This window comes from Podospora pseudopauciseta, chromosome 6 (genome assembly GCF_035222475.1).
Source record: "Podospora pseudopauciseta strain CBS 411.78 chromosome 6, whole genome shotgun sequence".
NCBI classification, from domain to species: Eukaryota; Fungi; Ascomycota; class Sordariomycetes; order Sordariales; family Podosporaceae; genus Podospora; species Podospora pseudopauciseta.
In genome coordinates this window covers 3,925,326-3,942,546 of record NC_085895.1, presented here as the reverse complement: position 1 = coordinate 3,942,546, position 17,221 = coordinate 3,925,326, and the positions used below count along the sequence as shown (strand labels likewise).

The window sequence follows — 17,221 nt, the reverse complement described above, 5'->3', positions numbered from 1 at the left end:
CACTACGACTCCGCAAAGCCAAGAGCCCAAGCAGATCTCGGTCTCGCTTGTCATTGACGGCCGCTCGCGGCTCATCATGCGCCAGATCGAGAGCGCCCCGATAAATTACCCTGCGGGTGATCCCACCATCCGGTCCCGTCACCTGGACTGGTGCCAACCTGAATTCTTGGAATGTCAAGGCATCACGGACGACTTTATGGTAGATGACCTCATGGCCATCCTCATCAATCAGCGGGCAGTGGAGAAGCTCACCTACTGGCAAGGAGGGAGACATTCACACACTGGAGATGGGACTCTGGTAGGTCTGTCGCTTCTCACTTTTCTTTTCTCTGCGGCGCCTGCACAGCCAGTCACTGTGAACCACATTTTGTGACGTGGGCTGAGAAGAGTGTGACCGGTCTCGCAAAGAGCAAATGACACCCCCACCCGTCCCAAAGTTCCATTCCCTCTCTCTGATCGCAGAGAGAGAGAGGGAGCCTTTTCTTTTGTGTGTGCTACTGTTCAGAGTTGAGTTGTGGTCAGAAAGCAACTCCGGGGAGCCAATCCCGACCCAGGTCCATGTCCTGGATATGATCATGTTGATCGCTTCCACCTCGACCGCCCCACGGCCCATCGTTCCTTGTTCCGGGCGCCTGCCACCTACCCAGGTGTACATTTTGTATTTCTTTTTTTCCGGACAGATTCGCTTTTCATTTCCTTGGGGCTGTTTTTTGATACCCATCTTGTTTGTGATGCCGCATGCCCGTGTCCCTTGAGAAAGGTTCCAAGTTCCGAAGGTCTCTGGTCTTTTGCCAAGCTGTGTGCTGCGTAGGCGAGTCAACAACAAACATTCCACCGCTCGCGGCTGCCGTCAACTATCTCCTGGCCAATTCCTTTTCTTTCTTTGAAAACAGCTTTTTTACCGGCCTTGTGTTGGTCCACTTTGCCTCCCCAGGCACTTCATACCTCGTACCTTATATCCTCGGTAGTTGGAAGCCACACCTCTGCTCACTCTTCCCTTTTCTACTCTTTTACGACACCCGCAGTTCTGGCGGCATTTCAGCATTACCTCTTTCTATCTTGGGTCCATGGACCCTCGACTCTAGGGAACCTGCTCGGCGACGTTTGCTGACCACCACCACCACCGAAGCCGACGACCCAACCCCAACCAAATATGTGCCGCCGCCTTCATGGACATCATATTCAACGGTAGCTGGACCTCTCGTCTAGCCAGTGGGTGGAAGGATGGTTTTTTTCTCTGCCATGATGGAGCTTCTCCACGGCTCGTCTCCAGCGAGCGTACGGAGCTCCGTGCCGGTCGAGCTGATGTCACCGATCACGAGCCGATACGTGGCCGATGACCAACACACAGAACACACAGTCTACATCCTGACAATATTGTCTCTCACCTTTGCTTCGGTCAGCGTCGTCTCGACATTATCCACCCTCTACTGGTTTGTCAAGATGAGGCGAAGTTTCCGGCACGAGCAAGTGCCCATCCACGTTTGGTTCAGTTATTGGAACATGGACTAACAGAGAATGCAGGTTGATCTTGTTGCTTGTCCAAAGTGACTTTGTCAAGTCCGCCGCCTTCGTTGTCTTTCCGCTTGTCAGCTTATATCACGGGACCATCGAGTCGGATTCAGCTTTCTGCCAGTTCAGCGGCTTTGCCCTCGCCATCGGCATCGAATCCTCAGATGTCGCCATTCTACTCATTGCGCTGCATTCCGTCATGTATATATTCCGACCGAAATCTGGCCTCTACCCTTACCGACACTTGGCATACTCGGTCTTTTACCTGTTTCCAGTTTCCACCGCTTGTTTGGCTTTTATCAATGGCAACGGGTTTGAGAATGTGGGACACTACTGCTACCTCCGGACCGACAATGGTTGGTCCAGGCTGGCACTGAGCTGGATACCACGGTATCTGATATGTGCCAGCATCATTGGTATATACGCTTTTATTTACATCTACATCAGGAAGCGGATGGACGACTATGGGAGAAGGAGTTCCACTAGTCTGCCGCCTCCACGGCAAATGAGCGGTGCGGATCAAACATATCAGCAACCAGACGGACACCAGCGACAGCTCAGCTCCCCCGCATTAACGCTACCGCGAATCTCTTACCACGGACTTATTCCATCGACACCCAGTTCGAAACGAACCTCTACTACTGACACGATCAACCTCGTGAAGACGCGGCAAATGTCCGCATCCTCCGTCGGCACGTTGCGGGTGGAGGACACAGGAAACACCGAGTCCTCTTTTGCGGGTGGTTCCCCGTCTAGAACACCGGTTTCTCAGCCCAGGCGGTCGATCCAATGGAACTGGGGCGGCTTCAACCAGGCAACCACATCACCAGACGTGTCAATCGACGACATGCAGGACCCTCTGTCGGTGGTGGATCCAGGCTTACCCTCACCGCCACCGGCGGCTCACGCGGCCTCTCCTGTCTCCGCCGTCCCAATAGCAGGGCAACAGTCTCTCCGGCGCGCCACGGTGCTCGGCGATCCATACCCAGCATCCTCACCGAGTGACACTTTCTTCGACCGACCTCTCTACGCGACCGCCCCCGGCAGTCTCGACCCTGCCGGGGGGCATTCTCGGTATAGCACCAGCACCTCGAGAGCGACCAACAACAGCAAACGGGTCCTCTCCCTCCCTAACATCTTTACTATGCTCCGCCGCGGACCCTCCAACCGTTCCTCCGCCGCGGGCACACTTTTGTCGGGTGGAACTCGCACAACAACACAGACCAACACGGCGGGAAACTATCCCGTGGGGGCGACCTACCTTAACGCCTCCACTCTAGCGTTTGAGCCCGCCGGCGGCAGCGACGTGAGCAAGAACCGGGAGAAAATCCGCCGCCAATTACGGTCACTTTTCGTATATCCTCTCGTGTACATGATCATCTGGACCTTTCCCTTTGTGAGCCACGTCATGGGGTATGATGACTCGGTCAAGAAGAACGACCCGCAGTGGTTGCTGATTCTGGGGATTCTGAGCCTGAGCGTGCAAGGAATGGTAGACTGCATGCTTTTTGCGGTGAGGGAGCAGCCGTGGAGGCATGCGAGTGGACGAAAGGTGGGGGAGGTGGTGAGGAAGCGGTTGGGGTATTATTTTGGGTGGGCGGGGAGTAGCACGAAGGCCGGGGGGGGGACCACGGCGGGCAGAACGAGGGAAGAAATGCTGGTGGATGGGAGGTTGGCGAGGGAAAGGAGGGAAGGGGAGATTTTGAGTGAGAGGCGGGCTATAAATAGGGGGGTTAGGGCGGTTCATGCACGGGAGAGGGAGTGGTGGGATGTGGATTTGGAGAGGATAGGGATAGATAGTGATGAGGAGGAAGACGAGCCGGAGGGGGAAGAGATGACGGCGAAGTCAACGCCGATGAGGGTTCATTCTGGAAGGAGAAGGGAAAGAGGGGAGAGGAGTCACAGTGCGGCGGTTTGAGGGTTACAGGGTGCATTATTCATTTTTACCGAGGTACATGGGGAGGTTTTTTAGGGGTGGTTAATGCATTCAGCTTTTTTTCTTTGTCTTTTTTTTGGGGGTGGTTGTTGTGTTTTCATGGGTCAAATGGCGTTATAAGGGCAAAAAGATGGATCTATACCGGTATACCCCCATTGTTCTTTCATGGCGTTTTTCCTTTTCTTCTCCAGGTGGGATGAGAGCATTTGCATAGGTTGAGGTGGGAAACGGTGGATGGAACAGGCTGGGCCGCGGTAGACATTGTTAGCAGTCAGTCAGATAGGAATTACATTGGCCTCGAAGCTAGGCATTTACGATAATCTTTGGGTTTGTGCTGTGATCATGGGTAGTTGAGGATGGAGCAGGTGGGCAGGCTTGGGTTGAGGAATACCGTCAGTCATGGTCATTCTTACTTTGGACATACCATGCCCGTGGCAGAAACATCACATCAACATCAACGCTTCACTAGGTATCTACCCATTCAAAGTCAGCTAGGCACCACGTCGGTGATTTGTCCTCTAGTGCGTGAGGTCTTGCTTCGGTGTATCTTACATTCAGCAACGCATCGACAGCCGGAGCAACCTATTCGCAAGTTATCAGTCCGGAGCAAAAGCGAATGGTGTGATCGTCAGGGTCCACCAAGACATATTCTGCTCAACGACATAAACTGCGGAGGGAAGGTTGGGTCTAGACTTTGAAAAGAGTGAGACATTTGTGCTCTTTGACTGAGACATGCTGCTGTGGCTGCCTAAATAGAGTCAGGGGACAAAGAGACAAAAATGGAAGGTGGGAGGTGTGATGATCGCGATCTATCTTGGGGCGCGGAGATGGTGTGGGCGGGTGATCGGCGGAGGGAGATCTGGGGGTGTCAGGGGGGGTTGTTTAGTGTGGACAGGGGGTGAGACTTGAGCTTAGATACGGCACCATTCCATCAATCTGACAACCTGAAGAGAGGTCTAATGGTAAATGGACTGTGAGGCGATGGAGGTATTGTGGCAACATGATATCGGTGTGAAGTGCTCTGGACTAAATACGTAACCCAAAAGCGTTTCTTTTTCACTCGCACTACCAAGTACACGGTAAACAGGGAAGATACGTGTTATTCGGCATCTTCGGCATGCATTTCGAATCTATCGCTAGGTAAATGTGGAGCCTTCTATTTTTGCGCTGGATCTTCCTCTTCATCGAACTCGCCCTGAAGAAATTGGATAAACACTTTCGTGACATCCACCCCGTCGTGGTGATCGCCATTGCGCTGCACGCCAGACTCGTACACTTCGTCAGTAAACAAGCCGGTGCCGTGACGCAAGACGAGGATTTCGTTCATGATTTCAGAGGTGAATTCCGGGTGGCCTTGGATGGTAATGACACGGTTGGGAACGAGGAAGCCGTGGTTGGGGCACTTTTCGGTGGAGGCGAGGAGTTGGGCACCAGCGGGGATGCCGTAGACTTGGTCGCGGTGCATTTGTTGGATTTTCTGGTGGATTGTTCTTAGAATAGGTGAAAAGGATAGGGGAGAGGGGCAACGTACAAGACTTTGGTGGTTTCCAAATATCTGCTTTCCCTTGTCTGTGAGAGTCGTTTCCGTCACTGAGACCTCCCACCCCTTGTCACTTCGTTGAACGAGACATCCCATTGCCCTGGCCACGATCTGATGCCCGAAGCAGACGCCTATTACTTTTACGCGGGGATGGATGAGAGCTTTGCGGGTAAATTCCACCAGGGACAGTATCCAGTCGTCATTATCGAACGAGTTGTACTTTGAGCCGGTGATAAGGACTGCGTCTATCGAGTCGAGGTCGGGGTAGGCGGTGGAGGGAAAGGCGACAATGTCATGGCCCGTGATGGTCAAAATTGATTCAAGAGGTTCAGGGTCCACAGCACGTCTGAAGAGGTGAGTAAAAATGCCGAGGTAGCCCTTGTACTTTTCGTTGGCTTGGGGGACCGGAGTGTCGGCTTCGAGGATGGCGAGGCGGATGGGTGCCATGCTGCTGGTGTGGTGTTGACAGTAGGTATGAGCTGAGATGTGTCCAAAAAGAAAACACAGCTGGTTACTAAATGACTATCATGAAGCGCTATCACGACAAAACAAATGGTGTTGGGTGAGATGAGATGGCAGCTCAACGGCGGGGCTTATCAATGACACGGATGAGATGATAAGGCGCGAGTGGACCTTCCCGTATTCAAACTCGGCCGTTGTCGGAGAAGCGGCCCCCACCCGCCACGGCGTTCCAGGGTTCTGTCGGGCCGTGACAGCGCCAAGAGCCGTTGCTTGCCGGGTCCTGGGCCCCTGGGTTCCTCATGGGTACTTCCCTGTTTGACATCTAAATTTACACTGACAAGGCAAGCAAGGTTGTTGTGCTCGTGTGATACCCGACGGCTACTCTTGACGGGAACCTTAACACGAGAAAGGCAATTTTCTCCGGACCTGCCGTTGTGCTACGTACGTATCTTTACTCGGAGTTGAAGGAGCCTCTGAAGCAGCCAGAGGTTGACATATAGGTCAGACGAGCTGCCACTTCATTCATCTCACGTCGGAGAATCTTCGCAGAAACCTCACCAAAAGTGCAATTCACCATGGCACAGAGGGTGTCCCTCAAGTCATTTCTGGCTACAGCCCGCAAGGCACTCACGGCACCTCCATCTCAAAGACCGAATCCTCTCACTTTTGTGGTAGGAAATGAGTCTGCTGGTATGCCCCCATCATACACACACATTTATACCCATCTTATCTCATCTCACTGACATTCTTTGTCAGACCTGGATTCAATCTGCTCAGCCGTCCTCTATGCCTACTTCCGCACCCATGCCCCTTCATCCCAGTCAGTTCTCCACATCCCGCTCTCCAACCTCCCCCGTGCCGACCTTGCCCTCCGTGCTGAGCTCAACGCAATCTTCCCCCCCTCCTTCAATTCAGTCACCCCAGACGACCTGATCACCCTCTCCGACCTCCCTTCACCTTCTGATCTGCCACCATCAGCAACAAAATGGTACCTGGTCGATCACAACGTCCTCACCGGCGACCTCACTAAGCGCGGTTATGACAAATCCGTCGTAGGCTGCGTCGACCACCACGATGACGAGGGCACCATCCCCTCCCACGCCCAACCAAGAGTATTCGCCAAATGCGGCAGCTGCATGAGTCTCGTTCTCTCACAGTGCCAACCAATCTGGGATCAGCTCCAAAGCCACCAAGAAATCGACGAGGAACTGGCCAGGGTGGCCATGGCTCCCATCTTGATCGACACTGTCAAACTCACTTCAAAAGATAAGACCACAGACTGGGATGTCAATGCCGCAGCGTATGCGGAGGAGAAGCTTGTTGCCGCTCTCAGTGTTGCCAGGTCAAACAGGCAAAGATACGACAGAGAGAAGTATTTTGATCATCTTTCGGAGCTGAAGGATAGTATCCTTCACCTGTCCTACCGCGACATTCTCAGAAAGGATTACAAAAAGTGGACCGATGGGTCGTTGAACTTGGGGGTATCAACCATTGTTCAGGGCTTTGAGACTTGCTTGGCTGAGGTGGGGGATAAGCAGACGTTCTTGGCTGCTCTTAAGGACTGGGCCAAGGAGCAGCAGCTGGATATTGCGGCGGTTATGACAGTCTCCAAGCCGGGCGGTGTCTTTACGAGGGAGCTGCTTGTTTGGGGGTTGGGTGGTCAGGACGCTGTGAAGGTCGCGAGAAGATTTGCCGAGAAGAATGGGGGGTCACTGGGGCTGGAGAAGTGGAACAATGGAGAACTGGATGGGGAGGAGGGTGGTGAGTGGAGGGCGTGTTGGAGGCAGATGGATGTTGGGAGTAGCAGAAAGCAGGTGGCTCCCATGTTGAGAGAGGTCATGAAGGAGTCTGCGAGGTTGTAAAAGAAACAGAAAATTGAGTGTGACACAAAGCCTTCATAGCCAGACACTTTTTCACTCTGATTTGCCAAGGACATGTCATTGTTGTGTAACAAAAGGTTGCATGCAGATACAGTACAGTGTTGTACATTAATCATTACAGCTCACGTCATACCTGGTAGTTGCCTCGATGGATCCTCAACCACGCCCATTCCTGAACGCCTTCACCGCAAGAGCCGCTATTGTCCCTTGAGGTACCGCCGCGGTAGAGAATTCGCGAATGCGTCGAGGACGATATCCCTCTGACCTGGTACGACGACCGGCATACGCCTTGTATCCACTGAAGTCCCGTCGGAGGGGCGGTGGGCGTTCGTAGGTCTCAACAGCCTCCCTACCCATCTCTTCCCAAAGATTTTCCAAATCCAACTCTTGGCGCCTGCTCTCAGTCAACATCTGAACAATAACCGAGGCCCCTGTCCGGGGCACGCCAAAACCCATGGACCTCCCCTCCTCGTCTACCATCTGAACCTCCCTTCTCGACCCACCAACGTTTCCCAGGTTGACGCAGATCCAACCGGTGGTGATTCCATCATCACCGGCACGAGCACTCCTCGCGGTCCCCAGCATCTTGGCCTTGCGCGCGATACGGCGCAACTTGATCTTGAGCTCATTCCTGCCCAAGAGACCATCCGCGTCGGCACCAATCCCACGACCTCTCAGCCATCGCACCAACCGATCAGCAGAGACGTGAAGATGGCGCTCACTGCGGGCTGTGCCGACAATCATGATGACGTCTTGGCCTATCGCCGCTGGAGGGTCCCTATCACGCAGGTCGACCAGGGACAAATCATCCATGCCCAATTCCTCCGAGATGTACTTGAGGAGAGGTTCCATCACTTTGGGCGAGTCCTCGGGGATGTCTGGCAATGGTGGCGGCTCGTGCATCAGCGTGGGATGTCTTGGCGGCTCAACCTGGAGGTACCAAGGGACATCGGATGGCTCGCTGCTGGTAGTAGTGGTGGTCGTGGTTGTAGTTGCATTGTTGCTGTCGAGGTTCGATGAAGAGATGGATCCGTCGAGTTCTTCTCTTTGAAGGGTTTCTTCCAAGGCGGGTCCTCCCCTCAGTGGCGGGGATGCTCGAAAAGATGAATGATATCTTGAGCCAACAGCCGGGGTTACCAAACGTTGGGAACGAAGTGCTGCTTGAGGTGTCCGGGATTCCGCGATGCTTCCTATTAAGCTTCGAAAGACAGACCGAGTGCAAGATGAGCAGCGGATGGCTCCGGTGACAGAGGGTCCGGCCATGATTGTTTTGTTTTGCAATTGAATGAGCCGTGATGTTGATGTTGATATCGTGGGGGATGTTTTCAAGAGGAGTCCGTGCCCGTTGAAGACGAGCTCCGTTTCGCCTTCTGGAAAATCTTGTCTCACATCTGATTGGTCACGGCAGAGCTCATCCCCACTGACTGCACCAGCGTTGGGACTGGTGGGCAAAATTTTGGCTGTGGGCGTTATCAGTTTGAGGCGATCATCACGTATCGCTGCACTCGATTTTTCTCTTTTTCTGTTGACCATTTCGACGCCGGCAGCCCTCTTTTGACCGGCCTATTGCATCAAAACACCCCTCCTTTTGCAGCTCGCCATCTATAAACGCCTGTTTCATGTATCATTGACCCGCCCGCCCGCCATTCTCGCGGACCGCGCACTCTTCGCCCCCGACTGCCGCCTCGCCCACCACCTCCCTCGCCTACTTTCCGAGGCTCCCCAGCTCGCACACATAACAATGCTCGTTCGGTCGCGAGTAGCCACCCGGCATACACTCCCAGTCCGGACCCTGCTGACGTCCAGCTCGTCACGACACCCCTCGAGATGCCTACTCCCCTCCAGCTCAAGCCGTGTCCCCGCCGAGACGCAACGCTTCCTTAATACAGGCCCCGTGTTAAGACCGTCAACCAAGAAAACATACCGTGCTCTTGTTGGCTTCGAAAGAAAGCTCGCCACAACAGTCACCGAACAACATATCGAAAATGCCCCCCTCGACGCAATCCCGCTCTATCAGCTGCGGCCCATTGATGTCACCAACACCGTCCAAGTCCCGGACGATTTGCCGCGCCCCCCCCGAGGTCGAATGAACCAGTCCGGCATTCCTGGTGATCATGCCGAGCTCCTGTCCATGTTTGATGCCTGCATCAAGGTCGGGAGACTGGAGCGGGCCGCCATGGTCGCCAGACGTCTCGAGGAACTGGGCGGTCTCTCGGTGCTCGAAATGCTTCAGATCCACCACGCCTATTTGAGGGCCCGAATTGCGAGGATAGAGATGGGCGGGGAAGATGTGGAAACGTCTGGCAAGTCGGCAGGCGAAGACGTTTTCTCTCTCTACGAAACCCGGATTCATGGAGTGTTGCCGGCCAGGAGCGAGACCATCGGGTACATGCTGAAGCTGTCACTGCTTTGCTGTACCGGCTCCAGATTGCGGACCCGGGTGAATAGGTTTATGAGCCTGCTACCCGAGAACACCACGATGGATCTAGGCGACATCTTGTCCTCTGAGGACCTGGCCAGGATAGCAAAAATCAGTCCTTCCCTCACCTACACTGTGGCCGAGCCTTCCCCCATCGAACCCGAGCCGGCACCCAAGATCAACGATGAAACAGCCCAATTCTTCAACCAGACCAAGTCTTCCATCGACTCCAAGTCGACCGTTCCTCCCGAGGTCCTTGCCACAACACAAAAAGGTCTTGGCCTCACATCACTAAAGAAGACCATTTCACTCTTCGCTGAGGTTCCAGATGGCCGAGACATCAGCTCTCTTTCTCCAGCGGAGCGGAGGGAGATCCAGTCTCGCTTGGAGAAGGATACAATCGATGCCGCCGTCGACCGTTGGCGCAAGGAAAGTCAGGCAATGTCCGAGATGGGACTTGGCTTGTCGAGTCCTGGTCTTAACGCCAGGCTTTTCGAGTGGCATACCGACCTGCAGCGTAGGATTTCCCAAGAGATAAAACTGGCAGTCGAGTCCGAAAAGAGACAGAAAAAGACGAGTGACGACCTTGTTCGGAGCCAACTGACGCCGTACCTCCTCCAATCAACTCCTGATCGTCTTGCGGCCGTAGTCATCCTCTCCTTGCTCAGTCTGGTTTCCACATATGGTGTCGATAAGGGCGTTCCTCTCACCAGGGTCGTGCATCACCTCGCGAGCAGCGTCGAAGAAGACATTCGAGTCTACAAGGCAACGCAGAGCATCCCAAAAGAGATGGCCAGGACGCAAAAGGCTCGTGAGCAAAAGGCGAAGACGCTCTTGAAGGTGGCCAAGGCGCGCGACTACTATGCGGCAAAGAGAGGAGGCCAGGAAGAGCCAGCCCAAGCGGCCAATGATGGCAAGGTCTTTTCCTCTGACTTGCCATTGCCGATTTTGGAGCCAAGGTGGCCTGCGACCACCAAAACCAAATTCGGCGCTCTGCTGCTGGGCGCTTTTCTGGACACGGCAAAGGTGACCGTCGTCAGGGAGCACCCGGAGACCAAGGAGCTCGTCTCGCAGATGCAGCCCGCCTTCTCCCATTCAACCCAGCTGAGGAGGGGAAAGAAGGTTGGCGTCATTGTGCCCAATCGCGCCCTGGTCGATATCCTGAAGACGGAACCTCGAGTTGAGGTGCTTGCCCGGCATCTGCCCATGGTGGTCGAGCCTGAGCCATGGACCAAGTGGGAGAAGGGCGGGTTCATCGAATATCCGACATCCGTGGTTCGAGCCAAGGCACAGGAAAAGGATCAGCAGATCTACACCGAGGCCGCCATCGAGAGAGGCGACATGGAGCAGATGATGAAGGGGCTCGATGTGTTGGGGCAAACAGCTTGGAGAATCAACCGCAAGGTGTTCGATGTCATGCTTGAAGCCTGGAATAACGGAGCAGAAGTCGCCAACATTCCAGCCGTGAACCCCAACCTGCCGATGCCGCCCGAGCCTGAAAACCTGGACGACCCCTTGGCCCGACGTGTTTGGCTCAAAGCTGTCAAGGCCGTCGAGAACGAAAAGGGCGGTCTGCACTCGCAGCGATGCTTTATGAATTTCCAGTTGGAGATCGCACGAGCCTTCCGTGACCAGACCTTCTTCTTCCCTCACAATCTGGATTTCCGTGGGCGAGCGTACCCGGTTCCGACCTACCTTAACCATATGGGTGCTGACCACATGCGCGGCCTGCTCAAGTTTGCCAAAGGAAAGCCGCTGGGCACCAACGGGCTGCGGTGGCTCAAGATCCATCTCGCCAACGTCTACGGTTTCGACAAGGCGAGTTTGGCCGAGCGTGAGGAGTTTGCCAATGAAAACCTTCAGAACGCGCTCGACTCGGTTCGGAACCCGCTGAACGGCAACGGCTGGTGGCTCAAGGCCGAGGACCCATGGCAATGCCTTGCGACCTGCTTTGAGCTGACAGACGCCCTGGAGCACCCGGACCCTACTAAGTTCGTGTCCCACCTCCCAATTCACCAAGACGGCACCTGCAATGGACTTCAGCATTATGCCGCTCTCGGTGGTGACGCGTGGGGTGCCGAGCAGGTCAATCTCATTCCCGGCGAGCGGCCAGCCGATGTCTACTCGGCCGTCGCTGATATCGTGGCAAAACGCATAGACCATGACGCCGACGAGCTCAAGCTTGACCTTGCGATAGCCCTCAAAGGCAAGATCGTCAGAAAGGTGGTTAAGCAGACCGTCATGACGAACGTCTACGGCGTCACTCGAACAGGTGCCAGAAAGCAGATCCTGAAACAGCTGGATGCCCTCTATCCCACCATTGAGGCTGACACCGGTATCAATCCCAACGTGCTCGCCTCCTACTGCACTAGCAAGGTGTTTGACGCACTGTCTAGCATGTTCAAGGGCGCCCACGACATCCAGAAGTGGCTAGGTGAAATAGGCGGCCGTGTATGCCAGTCACTGAACGCCGAGCAGCTGAGAAGGATTGCCATGGAGGAGCAGGATGAGGTCGAGCATCAGCAGGCCCAGCAGGCCTTGTATGAAGCCGATTCGCACAGACCGCGGCCCAAAAAAGTAGCATCTGACGAGGTTACTATCATGGCACCCAAGCGGAAGTCGAAGTCGCTCAGAGCGGTCAAGAACGAATCCACGCTTGAAGCTCTCAAGGAAAAGTTTCTCTCCACCATCGTATGGACAACGCCCCTGCGGATGCCTGTGGTGCAGCCATACCGTAACACGGCCAATCGTGTGATCGCGACCTGTCTTCAAAATCTCAGCCTTATGGACACGAATCGATCCGACCCTGTGAACCGACGTAAGCAGCTGCAGGCCTTCCCGCCCAATTTCATTCATTCTCTCGACGCCAGCCACATGATGCTGTCGGCGTTGGAGTCTGATGAGCGCGGCCTGACGTTTGCGGCCGTCCACGATTCGTTTTGGACGCACGCGTCTGATGTAGACATCATGAGTGACATCATCAGGGACTCATTCATTAGAATCCACGAAGAGGATGTCATTGGCCGCCTGAAGCGCGAGTTTGAAGCCCGCTTTGGTGATTCCGTATACCTCGCCACCGTCGTCAAGAACACACCGGCCGGGAAAGCGATCGAAGATTGGCGGAAGGGCTTTCGCATGACAGCCCGTCAAGAGTTGTTGCTCGAAGTGAAGCGGCTCAAGCTTCTCAAGTCGGAGGTTCCTTCGGAGAGACTCGAAGGCGAGGAAATGGTTACGCCTGCTAGCATCCTTGAGAAGTTGGGTTCACCTGACTCGATGGTCGGCGCCGCCGAGGCGGTGGAAGCGGAGGCGGACACAACGGCGGCACCGGATGATGGCATGGAGGACGGCATGGAGCACGGCATGGAGGGCGAGGCTGACGCAACAGAGCTCTTGGGAGAGGGGGAACAAGCCGACGAGTCCGCCCAAGTGTCTGGGAAGAAGTGGGAGAAGAACCTTTTCTCGGCAAGAAAGGACAAAAATTTTCCTAATAATACAACACAGCAACAAAAAGTCACTGTCTGGCTTCCACTGACCTTCCCCGACATCCCGGCCAAGGGCGACTTTGACATTCAAATGCTGAGGCAGAGCAAGTACTTTTTCTCATGATGTTCTACACAAGTATTTACAACACTGGGGTTATGCGCATCGGGCGGCGTTTTTATTTTATTTCGGCAAGGGTCTTTCTTATTTTGTTGTTTTTGGCTTCATGAATACTGCGTGGCGTTGTAGATGAACTGGGTTTTGGGAGAATTGCGGATAAAAAGACTTTGGCAAGGGGAGGCGTGATGGTTTGAGAAAATGTAAAGTAGAGTACAGATATGGTTGGGTAGCATGTTTGTGTGATATGAAAAGTATAAGAGGTGAGGTGCATCACTTGCTCAAATCTGATGTTTTGTCGTGGTATCAACGTGCGAGAAAGGCCTTGAAAGATGTAATTGATACATCCTCAACTCTCATAGGACACCTGTCTACTGAAACTCGTATGGCTGGGCATCAAGAGATGGACGGAAAAACAGCAAAGTAAGAATGAGATGATGGATGGGCCGGTTCCATTGCCTTCGACTCCGAACCGGCGATTCAGCACCCACGGGAGCGTGTTTGTCGGTGTGATAGGACGTCCTGCTTGCAGAAGAGAGATAAAGTCAACAACAGAAACCCCAGTTTTGAGAGACGGAAGTATCGCAATTAGTAACTAGAATGCTTCCGTTGCGGAGGAGGTTGAAGGGCCAAGGCCAGACGCTGTCACCATGCCGTTCCCGACTCTCCATGCCGAGACCAATTCATCGGCTCTTTCCCCAGCTTTCCCAAAAGCAACGTCGAGTTTTGCCTTGCCCCCTAGATACCTTATAACAGTACCACGGTTGTGATTCTGTGTTTTTGTTTTTTGGTCTGGCTCAAATCCACAATTCCAGGAACCCAAGGAAACATAAATAGAAACTTTCTCCCACTTCCCGGGATGGTATCTACCAGAAAGCAGAGTTGTTTGTTTCCGGTTCGTATCCGTTCTGTTATTCCCCATGTTCTTATGGACAAACCTCGGTGGTTTCTAAAAGACCTCGGGAATCTTGCGAAACCCTCGGAAAGTTGACAGATGTTGAGAGGCTGGACGCCAGAGGCTTCCAAGAAAATAACGGCTTTATATCTGCCGCGTCTACCTGAACGGGCATCGTTGTCTTGGCTTTGGGACCTGAACCTGGAAACAGCATCCGCGAGTTATGTACACCCCCGGTTTATGGGTTTTGCTCGCTCGCCTAATGTTTGTTACGGTAGCAATCAGTTAATATAGGTGTAAATTAACGCAGCCGGAACGAGAGAGAAAGTCGCAGCTGGGTATGGTTGAGTGCAGGGAGGGTTTTGGACTGTGATATGATTTTATGCTGGAGCTTCAGTTATGCCTATGAGAAGGACAGCATAAAATGTCATCGGGTCAAGACGACACACACAGTAGGTTGGGTTGTGTATGAGCACAGGCAGAGCATATGTCCGGCTCGGAAAGCAGAGACCCGTTGGGTATCTTCAACACATCTGCCACTCATCGAGGCACATGCATCCCATCGGAGGCAGTCACAACCACCTCAAAGTGTAGACCCCTTTTCTGCGTTGTATCCATGCCCATCTCTGCATCTCTACCCCCGATCTCTCTGCAGAAATCACCAGATTAAACGTGATGCCAAGTCAGGTCTAACCCCATCAGCTTGTCGCTGCCGTAGCATTGTGCGCTGTTACCGTTTCGTTGTTTCTACCTCTCTGGGAGTGACACCGTCGATCGCACATGTCAACTGAGGGTCTGATTCAGGAACAGAAAACGACAGGAGAAACCAAAGTATGGCCGGCGTGAGAGTATAAAGCTCCCAGACTCTGACCTTGCCCCTCGTGCTTTCTCATCCTCTTCACCACCAGCACCCACCAGCTCATCAAGCAAAGGTATTATTAGCCTTCTACCCACACACACCTCTCCAACAAAAATGCAACTCCCAACCCTCCTCCTCCTCCTCGCCGGAGCAGTGTACGTCCCCCTTTCCCCCTTCCCTCCTCCCATCCCCACTAACTAACTTGCCCCCCCCCCTTCCCCGTTCAGCTCCGCCATCCCAGCCGGCACCTCCCTCCCAGTCCTCACCGTCCCCGGCGGCGGCCCAGCCATCACCGCCTCCCTCCCCGTAATCACCCCCCCCAGCAAACCAACCGCCTGCTCCGCAAAGCCTTCCTGCTACACCCACACAACCACCACCACCCCAAAGGCCTGCGCCACCGCCTGCCCCGAGCCCAAAGACCCCATCATGTGCCCTGCCTACATCAAGATCGAGCAAAAGGAGGTCCCCTGCCACGACGACTGCTGCCCCAAGACGTCCACCCAAACCGTCACCGCCCGCTGCCCCAAGTGCGTTACCGGATGCGTGATCCCCACCATCACCGAGTACGTCACTACCGGCTGCGCGCCGACTCACACCGGAGCGTTCCCCACGGCAATTTTGACCAAGCCAAACTAAGTTGATCATTTTTTTTATAAAAAAAAGGGGGGGGGGGGGGGGGGAGGGGAGGAGACGGAGAGACGGGTGAAAGAAGAAGGGGAGGTTTCATGACATTTTTAGTTGCTTTTATTTTCTCTCTCTCTTTCTTTCTTTCCTTCTTCCATAGGCAAATTACAGGGAAACAGCCTTTTTATTCTATTTTCCTCCATCGTTCCTGCACACAGTGAAACAACCAAACTCTCAAAAGAAGAAATTACCTAACCTGCGCACCCGTCAAACTCTTCACCTTGCAAACCCCTCCGCTCTCCGTCACCAACTTGCCCAACCCCGTCTTCCCCTCCAGCGCCTCCACAACCCCCGCATCAAACGCAACCTCCAAGTCGTCCGTAGTCGTAAACCCAGGCTGGAACGTCTCCCAAATCTTCTTCTTTGGGTTCAGCACCTTCTCCGGCTCGCCGGCCCACCCCTCAAAGTAGACCCTCTCGCCAGCCTTGGCATCGGCAGGTGGGTTGACCAGCTCGACGGGGCCTTTGTGATCATCCACCTCTCCCTCCTTGATCTTGGGCGAGGCAGCCAGCACCATGGCGCTGCTCTTGATGCCCCTCATCTTGACCGGCTTAAGGTTGCACACCACCACCACCTTGCGGCCTTGCATCTCCTCGAGAGGAACCAACCCGTTCAAACCCGAGCAGACAGTGCGGCAGATTTGACCGTCGACTTCGGTGGTGTCGTCGGTGCCGGGCTTGTCGCCCATGGCGATGGTGGAGACATAAAGGGAATCAGCTTCGGGGTGCTTGATCGCCTTGAGGATGTGGCCAACACGGAGGTCGATCAGGCACGGCGAGAGGACCTGGGGAGGTGGGGGAGGGGCGGGCTCGCGGCCCTTCTTCTCCTTCTTTTCCTTCTTTTGCTTTTGGGGCTTGGCACCAGCGGCGACGGCAGCGTCGCCAGTGACAGCCTCGACAACGGTGTTCTTGGCTTCGACGGCCTTTTCAACGACTGTTTGGGCAGCCTCCTTCGTGCGGTCGACGAGGGTCTTTTGCTCAGCGTTACCACCAGCGGCGGCAGCAGCAGCAGCAGCAGCAGCCTTCTCCTTCTTCAACCTCTCCTTCTCGGCCTTGGCGTCAACGACGGGCTTGACATAGCGAATATCCTCAACATCGACCTCGACCTTGTCCTTGACGTCGAGACCGAAAAAGGGTGAGTTTTGCACAAAGTCGACGAGGCGAACAATGTTGGGGTGGCCGTGCTCGCCGGTGCGCTGCTCGGGGTCCCAGGACTTGACGAGGGGCGCGAGGGACTCATACAGAGCAATATCGGCTTTGGAGGGCTTGGTGCCGAGGGCGGTGGTGCGGGTGGCGAGGGTATTGTTAATCTCGTCAAGGAGGGAGGAGTTATCGGGAGACACGGAGGAGGCCTTGGAGAGCCAGGATTGGATCTCAGTTTCCTCGGCGGGGGTGTATTTCTGGGAGTCGAGGTAGGCCATGATGCGCGGGTTCGACA

At 54.5% G+C, this 17,221-nt stretch overlaps 7 protein-coding genes across 7 annotated transcripts; 4 read left to right on the top strand and 3 right to left on the bottom strand.

Moving 5' to 3' along the window:
• Positions 1 to 1,224: 1,224 nt before the first annotated feature.
• GPR1 (G protein-coupled receptor gpr1) lies at positions 1,225 to 3,430 on the top strand (the record flags this gene model as incomplete). Its single annotated transcript, XM_062914809.1, has 2 exons — positions 1,225 to 1,466; positions 1,525 to 3,430. 2 exons carry the CDS (start codon positions 1,225 to 1,227, stop codon positions 3,428 to 3,430), a joined length of 2,148 nt encoding a protein of 715 aa, XP_062763573.1.
• A 1,065-nt stretch (positions 3,431 to 4,495) lies between these two features.
• On the bottom strand, positions 4,496 to 5,807 carry QC763_609860 (uncharacterized protein). The gene is made up of 2 exons (XM_062914808.1): positions 4,980 to 5,807; positions 4,496 to 4,925 (listed from the first exon to the last, which is right to left on the bottom strand). Exons 1-2 carry the CDS (start codon positions 5,433 to 5,435, stop codon positions 4,605 to 4,607), a joined length of 777 nt encoding a protein of 258 aa, XP_062763572.1. The 5' UTR covers positions 5,436 to 5,807; the 3' UTR covers positions 4,496 to 4,604.
• On the top strand, positions 5,684 to 7,371 carry PPX1 (Exopolyphosphatase). The gene is made up of 2 exons (XM_062914807.1): positions 5,684 to 6,140; positions 6,207 to 7,371. The coding sequence occupies exons 1-2, from the start codon at positions 6,026 to 6,028 to the stop codon at positions 7,310 to 7,312; spliced, it is 1,221 nt and encodes a 406-aa protein (XP_062763571.1). The 5' UTR covers positions 5,684 to 6,025; the 3' UTR covers positions 7,313 to 7,371.
• Positions 7,372 to 7,486: 115 nt separating this feature from the next.
• Positions 7,487 to 8,863, bottom strand: ATP25 (ATPase synthesis protein 25 mitochondrial; the record flags this gene model as incomplete). Its single annotated transcript, XM_062914806.1, has 1 exon — positions 7,487 to 8,863. One exon carries the CDS (start codon positions 8,861 to 8,863, stop codon positions 7,487 to 7,489), a length of 1,377 nt encoding a protein of 458 aa, XP_062763570.1.
• Positions 8,864 to 9,071: 208 nt separating this feature from the next.
• Positions 9,072 to 13,355, top strand: RPO41 (DNA-directed RNA polymerase; the record flags this gene model as incomplete). The annotated part of the gene is made up of 1 exon (XM_062914805.1): positions 9,072 to 13,355. One exon carries the CDS (start codon positions 9,072 to 9,074, stop codon positions 13,353 to 13,355), a length of 4,284 nt encoding a protein of 1,427 aa, XP_062763569.1.
• Positions 13,356 to 15,092: 1,737 nt separating this feature from the next.
• Positions 15,093 to 15,947, top strand: QC763_609820 (uncharacterized protein). Its single transcript, XM_062914804.1, has 2 exons — positions 15,093 to 15,255; positions 15,328 to 15,947. Exons 1-2 carry the CDS (start codon positions 15,215 to 15,217, stop codon positions 15,734 to 15,736), a joined length of 450 nt encoding a protein of 149 aa, XP_062763568.1. The 5' UTR covers positions 15,093 to 15,214; the 3' UTR covers positions 15,737 to 15,947.
• Positions 15,948 to 15,971: 24 nt separating this feature from the next.
• Positions 15,972 to 17,204, bottom strand: ARC1 (G4 quadruplex nucleic acid binding protein; the record flags this gene model as incomplete). The annotated part of the gene is made up of 1 exon (XM_062914803.1): positions 15,972 to 17,204. One exon carries the CDS (start codon positions 17,202 to 17,204, stop codon positions 15,972 to 15,974), a length of 1,233 nt encoding a protein of 410 aa, XP_062763567.1.
• Between the last annotated feature and the right edge of the window lie 17 nt (positions 17,205 to 17,221).